General features: G+C 42.6%; 1 protein-coding gene across 1 annotated transcript; it reads right to left on the reverse strand.

The window, feature by feature from the left end:
* Positions 1 to 290: 290 nt before the first annotated feature.
* LOC131009862 (serine/threonine-protein kinase/endoribonuclease IRE1b-like) lies at positions 291 to 7,000 on the reverse strand. The gene is made up of 4 exons (XM_057937266.1): positions 6,619 to 7,000; positions 5,300 to 5,535; positions 4,556 to 5,152; positions 291 to 344 (listed from the first exon to the last, which is right to left on the reverse strand). The coding sequence occupies exons 2-4, from the start codon at positions 5,501 to 5,503 to the stop codon at positions 291 to 293; spliced, it is 855 nt and encodes a 284-aa protein (XP_057793249.1). The 5' UTR covers positions 5,504 to 5,535; positions 6,619 to 7,000.
* Positions 7,001 to 7,252: the final 252 nt, after the last annotated feature.

The following is a 7,252-nucleotide window of genomic DNA, read 5'->3' on the forward strand; positions in this document are numbered from 1 at the left end:
TCGAGCCAATGTGGTGGAGGAGCGAGAGGCGACCATGGCGAGATTCTTGACTGGTTTGCATTGGGATATTCGTGATAAGGTGGAGTTGCAGCACTACGTTGAGTTGGAGGACATGGTTCACATGGCCATCAAGATCGAGAATCAACTCAAGAGGAGGGGCAACAACAGCAGCAACCAGCGCCAGAATCAGGGCAATTGGAGGCAATCGCAACCAGTTTCTAATGGTTCCTCGTCAAAAGGGAATCAATGGAAAAAGGAGGCACCGCCAAGAGAGGAGAAGAAGCCGTTCGTTAGGTCCCGACCCGAGGGATCCGGTGCAGCAAATCAGGGCATTTCGGCCGTTTCTGATGGTCGAAATCGAGATAAGAAGTGCTTCAAGTGCCAAGGCTTCGGGCATATTATGAGTGACTGCCCGAACAGGAGAATTATGATCATGAGAGATGACGGCGAAGTCGTGACGGATGGTGATGAGACCGATCCTGATATGCCAAAATTGGAGGGTGTAGATGATTCCGAGGATGAGGAGGAGTGTGAGGAGATTTTCGCGCCCAATGGACAACTTTTTGTAGCTAGGAGAGCCTTGAGTGTCCAAACTCAACCCAATGAGCGAGAGCAGCGGGAGAACCTCTTTCACACGAGATGTCTTGTTCAAGACAAGGTATGTAGTGTGATCATTGATGGCGGGAGTTGCACGAATGTGGCTAGTAGAGCCATGGTTGAGAGATTGGGGCTGACCACGGAGAAGCATTCCAAGCCGTATCGTTTGCAGTGGCTGAATGAGACAGGCGTCATCAAAGTGACGAAGCAAGTGAAGGTTCCGTTTCGCATTGGGAAGTATGAGGATGAGGTTGTGTGTGATGTGATCCCTATGCAAGCGAGCCACATCCTGTTGGGGCGACCGTGGCAGTTTGATCGCCGTGTTATTCATGATGGCTTCACCAACAAATATTCATTTGAATACAAGCAGAAAAAGGTGTCCCTTGTTCCTCTTACTCCTAAACAAGTTTATGAGGATCAAGTGCAATTGCAAAAGGAGGCGGACAAGGTGAAGTCAAAGGAGCAGCCCATGGAGAAGAAGGAGAATGGGTTGATTCATAAGTCCTTTCTTGCTAGGGCTAGTGATTTGAAGTGGTGTGTACAGGAGGAGAGGCCGATTATGCTGTTGCGATATCAGGAGAACTTGGTTATTACTAACGATCTCTCTTCTCTACCCCCTTCTATTCGTTCTGTTTTGCAGGAGTTTGATGATGTTTTTCCCGACGATACACCTGCCGGTTTACCACCAATTCGAGGGATTGAGCATCAGATTGACTTTGTGCCCGGCGCTACACTGCCGAACCGACCAGCTTACCGAACCAATCCGGAGGAGACAAAGGAGTTGGAGAGGCAAATTGGCGAGTTATTGGCCAAAGGGCATGTGAGGGAGAGTTTGAGTCCTTGTGCGGTACCCGTTCTACTTGTACCAAAGAAGGACTCGTCTTTGAGGATGTGCTGTGATTGCCGAGCCATCAATAACATCACGGTAAAGTATCGCCATCCTATCCCTCGTTTAGATGATATGCTAGATGAGTTGCATGGTTCTTGTGTATTTTCTAAGATCGATTTACGTAGTGGATACCATCAGATTAGGATTAAGGAAGGTGATGAATGGAAAACTGCGTTTAAGACAAAACTTGGTTTGTATGAGTGGTTAGTTATGCCTTTTGGTTTGACTAATGCGCCTAGTACGTTCATGCGTCTTATGAATCATGTTTTGCGTGCTTTCATTGGCAGATTTGTTGTTGTCTATTTTGATGATATCCTCATTTATAGCCAGAATCATGATGAGCATGTTGAACATTTGAGGTCTGTTATGGATGTGCTTCGAAAGGAAAAGTTGTTTGCTAACCTTAAGAAGTGCACTTTCGGTACGGACAAGCTTGTGTTTCTTGGTTTTGTTGTTAGTGCACAGGGTGTACAGGTTGATGATGAGAAGATACGAGCTATCCAAGAGTGGCCAACGCCAACGAACGTTGCAGCAGTTCGAAGCTTTCATGGACTTGCTAGCTTCTACAGGCGGTTCGTGCCTCATTTTAGCAGTGTTGCAGCACCTTTGACGGAAGTCATCAAGAAGAATGTGGAGTTTAAGTGGGGCAAGGCGCAAGAGGATGCTTTTCAGCAGTTGAAATACAAATTGACCCACGCCCCGGTATTATCTCTTCCTAATTTCTCCAAATCTTTTGAGATTGAATGTGATGCTTCTGGTGTTGGTATTGGTGCAGTGTTAATGCAAGAGAGACGACCCATAGCGTATTTCAGCGAGAAGCTCAACGGGGCGACGTTGAGTTATCCCACGTATGATAAGGAGCTGTACGCATTGGTGAGAGCTTTGCAAACGTGGCAGCACTACTTGTGGCCCAATGAGTTCGTCATTCACACGGATCACGAGTCGTTGAAACACTTGAAGGGGCAGCACAAGTTGAACAAGCGGCATGCGAGGTGGATGGAGTTCATTGAGACGTTTCCCTACGTCATCAAATACAAGCAAGGTAAAGAGAATGTGGTGGCTGATGCACTTTCTCGGAGGTATGCCTTGATCTCTACCTTAGATGCTAAGTTGCTTGGTTTTGAGTGTATCAAGAGTTTGTATGAGCATGATGATGATTTTGGTGAGATTTATCTAGCATGTGCGAGAGCTGTTCGTGGAGAGTATTTTAGGCATGATGACTATCTTTTTAGGAAGAATAAGTTATGTGTTCCTAAATGTTCTTTACGTGAGTTGTTATTGCTTGAGTCTCATGGTGGGGGCTTGATGGGACATTTTGGCATTGCTAAGACTTTATCTGTTCTGCATGAGCATTTCTTTTGGCCTCATATGAAACGTGATGTTGAGAGAATTTGTGGTCGATGTGTTACATGTAAACAAGCTAAGTCTAGGGTGAGTTCCCATGGATTGTATACACCATTGCCTATTCCTACAGCACCTTGGATTGATATTTCTATGGATTTTGTGTTAGGTTTGCCTAGGACTAAGCGTGGTCGAGATTCCATCTTTGTGGTTGTTGATCGATTTTCAAAGATGGCACATTTTATTCCATGTCATAAATCTGATGATGCTTCTCATGTAGCTGATCTATTCTTTAGAGAGATTGTTAGATTGCATGGCATGCCTAGGACTATTGTTTCTGATAGGGATTCGAAGTTCTTGAGCTACTTTTGGAAGACTTTGTGGTGTAAGTTGGGTACTAAACTTTTGTTTTCTACTACTTGTCATCCACAAACTGATGGTCAAACAGAGGTAGTGAATAGGACTTTGTCTACTTTGCTTAGAGCCATTATCAAGAAGAACATTAAGTCTTGGGAAGATTGTTTGCCTCATGTTGAGTTTGCTTATAATCGTTCTGTTCATTCTGCTACTCAATTTTCGCCATTTGAGATTGTGTATGGATTTAATCCTTTGACTCCATTGGATTTATCTCCCTTACCTGAGCATGAGTATACTAACCTTGATGGCAAGAAAAAGGCTGATTTTGTGAAGCAGATTCATGAGAAGGCAAGGCTTAATATTGAGAGGCGCACGAAGCAGTATGCCGAGCAAGCCAACAAAGGACGTCGCAAAGTAGTGTTTGAGCCCGGTGATTGGGTATGGCTACACATGCGCAAGGAAAAGTTTCCATTGCAGCGGAGATCCAAGTTACTTCCTAGAGGCGACGGGCCATTTCAAGTGTTGGAGCGCATCAATGACAATGCCTACAAGTTGGACTTACCAGGTGAGTATAATGTGAGTGCTTCTTTTAATGTGACTGATTTGAGTCCTTTTGATGTAGGTGATGCTTTGGATTTGAGGACAAATCCTCTTCAAGAGGAGGGGAATGATGCAGCCCAAGGTTCGTTGGTGCAAGACCCGGTGCATGTTCCTGTTGGTCCGGTTACAAGAGCACGAGCCAAGAAGTTTAAGGAGAGCTTGATGAGCTTAGTTCAAGAAGTGTGGGCTCAAGAGTTGATGAAGAAACCCATTGGAGATGGTGGAGTCGGCCCAAGTCTAATTAATATCATTACATGCGAGTGGGCCGAAGCTTGAAGATGTGATTTATTTTGAAGACTTCTTTTATTTAGTTTAACTTTGTTATTTTCGCAGCCCATGAGTTATAGGGCCTTGTTATTTTCGGATTTATTTAGTAAGGGCCTTGTTTGGCTTATTAGGGCTTGTTTTAAGTTGTTTCCTTATTAGATTAGGTTTAGCCTTTGCCTATATAAGGCTCCCTTGTGTTGGACGAAAATCAGCCTACCTTTAATCAAATTGTGAGTTTTTATGCTCTCTTGAGAGTTTCGAATTCTTCTTGATTTTTCCAAGACGAATTCAATTTATCGACGTAACGGCGAGATCAACCAACCCTCGTCGGGTGTCATTCAGCGTCCCCGAGTTGCTGCGTCAACTGCACGTTGGGGTTTAGGGATCCGTTCGCCTAAATCATTCCGTGGGTTAGATTCAGAGGTTTTGGGATTTCCATCCTTTCCGTTCCAGTTCAGTCTTCCGCGTGTGCTGTGTTCGATCGATCGGCAAGGATCGTATCACATTGCGACCATAAAGGGCCAATAAGTTGTTGGTGAGCTCATTGTGATCGGTGCTGGGCAAAGAAAGAACTCCACCTCCGGGAAGAGCATCGCCTACCCGATTTGCTTTGAAAAGCGGCTCGAGAGAGCTACGGTCACGGACACGGTAGACGAGAGGCCGTGTCTGACAAGGCATTGGTAACTTCGTATCAAGCCCTTTCCCTGGAAAGCCACCTAAAAAATCTTCAATTCCTTCGCATTGAAAGGACGCTTCAATGTCGGCAAACATTAGATACCATAAAACCTCTCCCGTCTTTGCAGAAGTATACTTCACTGCGTAGTCGGTCCTAGTAACATAAAGCAGCTTCTCAATGGCCTCGGTATCCACAGAACTTGCAGGCAGCCAATTTTCAATGTCGGCTCTAGTAATAATCGAAGTTTCATCAGCACCACGCTCCTCGTCTGAGGAAAGGTTATCTGACCTAAAAGTGCGAACGACCTTTCCAGTTTTAGCATCAACGACGAACACAGACGTCTTTTTCGAACCTAGCATAATCCCACCACCAGCTGATACAAATGGAGTGCGCTTCACGAATTCTTCAGCACTCATTGGGAGCTTCTGCAGTAAAAAAAAACATTAGAATTTCGGGAAGTAAGACGCACCATAAGTCGAACGCTTATGTCCAGATATATGCAAACACTAAACAAAGATGAGAAATGTTACATTGATAAGTGCATCAGTGCTGATTCAGACCAGTGAACATACCACTTTCTTAAGGCCAGTTCCATGTAAGTAGAGTTCCCAGTCTTCTCCACAATCTATATAAAAATTATCGCCATCAGCAGAGGTGTTGAGCTTTTCACCTTCGTGGTTGGGGATTTGTTGATACTGAGGAATAGATTGACGGGCCAGATGAGAACGACCAGAGGATCTTTCCAGAACCAATCTCCACCAAATATACTGTTCCATCAGGAGCAGCCAATATTGCTGTCTCGTGTTTGCTGATTATATAGGCACCAAAAGTAGTAGGTCAGGAAAGGGGAATCGGTACATCTAGATAAATTAGAATTTTTTACAGAGGCGAACAATTTGGCAGCAGTGAAGCCAATACTTTAATTTAAAAAATCTGCAACCGGAATAGTTGCATCTAAGAAACAACTAAGTTCACTTATGTTTCCAACTGGCCCCAGAAGACCATCATCGATTTAAACTGAGACACTTACGCCCTTCAACAAACACACTATTAAATCTACAAAAGCAAAAAGCATGAATCATCAACTCCAATCGAACTGAGACAGTAAGCCCTCCAACATTCATGCATGACATGACTCATTATTCGATCTAAATAAGCACAAAGCACGACTCACTATCCAACCTAAAAAAGCACAAAGCTACCAACACAAGCCAATCGAACTGATACAGTAAGCCTTCCAACATTCAAGCACAACTCACTATCAATCTAGAAAATGCACAAAGCTTACAACACAAAGATAATACTGAACAAGCTAAAGAAGCAACCTTTAATTCATTTTCATGGTTCTTTAAATCAATCAAGATCACACTCAAACAAGCAAAATTTAATTCGGATATGAACTGAAACTGTAAGCTCTCCATCATTCGAGCACGACTCAATATTCAATCTAAAATAGCACAAAGCTTCCAACAGAAAAGAAGGTACAGAACAAGCCAAAGAAGCAAACTTCATAGTCATGGTTCTTCAAATCAAAATCGAGAATGCATTCTAACAAACAAAATATAATCCCATTTCAACACAGCAAGTAGTTCAAATCCCGAAGCACAACTAGTCTCTTAATCCAAGGCAGCATATAATCAGTAATCAACCTAAAACCCCCAAAAATTAGCAATCAATTGAACAGCAATCAAGACTAATTCTAATACTAAAGTCCAATAAAAGCAAAGAAAGGTAGCTTCACCAATTTCCCACTCAAAATACACGTACCATAAACATAATTTTGGCATCTTAATCAATTCTGCACACAAATTACAACCCCAAGCCTCCTAATAACCTCCCAAATTCAAGAACAGAAACACATAAAACAGTAATTAAATTTTAGAGGACTCACGTCGTCAATGGCAACGGCGGATTTTCCGAACCCGGATCGGGGTCGGAGCTCGACGAAGCTCCAATTACAACAGCTAAAATCAAGATGATGAGAAACAGAAGCGGAATCAATAAGCCCCTCATTTGGAGAAGAATTCAATCGATCATCAATCATCAAATCATAAATTCATGAAACAAGAGAACTATAACAGAATTTGAGTGTGGGTTGGCTTTCTCCCCTGATTCTGAGGTTTTCGATTCGTACGGATACGAAGAAAATATGAGCTGAAATTTTCTTTTTTCTGACAGTAATATGAGCTGAATTTCTAAAATTGGGTAAATTTAACGTAATAATAATGACGGCCGTTGCAAGAAAATTTGCCGCGTTAGGACGTCTTTGGGAAAATAGGATTGAGAATTGTGGTACATTTAGGTATTTAATTAAATTGAATCTAGTCACGAGCCATAAATAACAATTATATTTAAAAATTTAATCTTGATGTTAATTGAGTGTGGCTCTAATTTTTTATTCCTTAGTAAATTCATTATTTGGGCAAGTTGACTTTTGATTTGTTAATAATAAATTTGGTATATACAGTAAATCGCTATGAACAATACAGCAATAAAATAATCCAATTCTAGAACCCACCCATTCA

Source organism: Salvia miltiorrhiza, chromosome 2 (assembly GCF_028751815.1).
Source record: "Salvia miltiorrhiza cultivar Shanhuang (shh) chromosome 2, IMPLAD_Smil_shh, whole genome shotgun sequence".
Classification (NCBI taxonomy): domain Eukaryota; kingdom Viridiplantae; phylum Streptophyta; class Magnoliopsida; order Lamiales; family Lamiaceae; genus Salvia; species Salvia miltiorrhiza.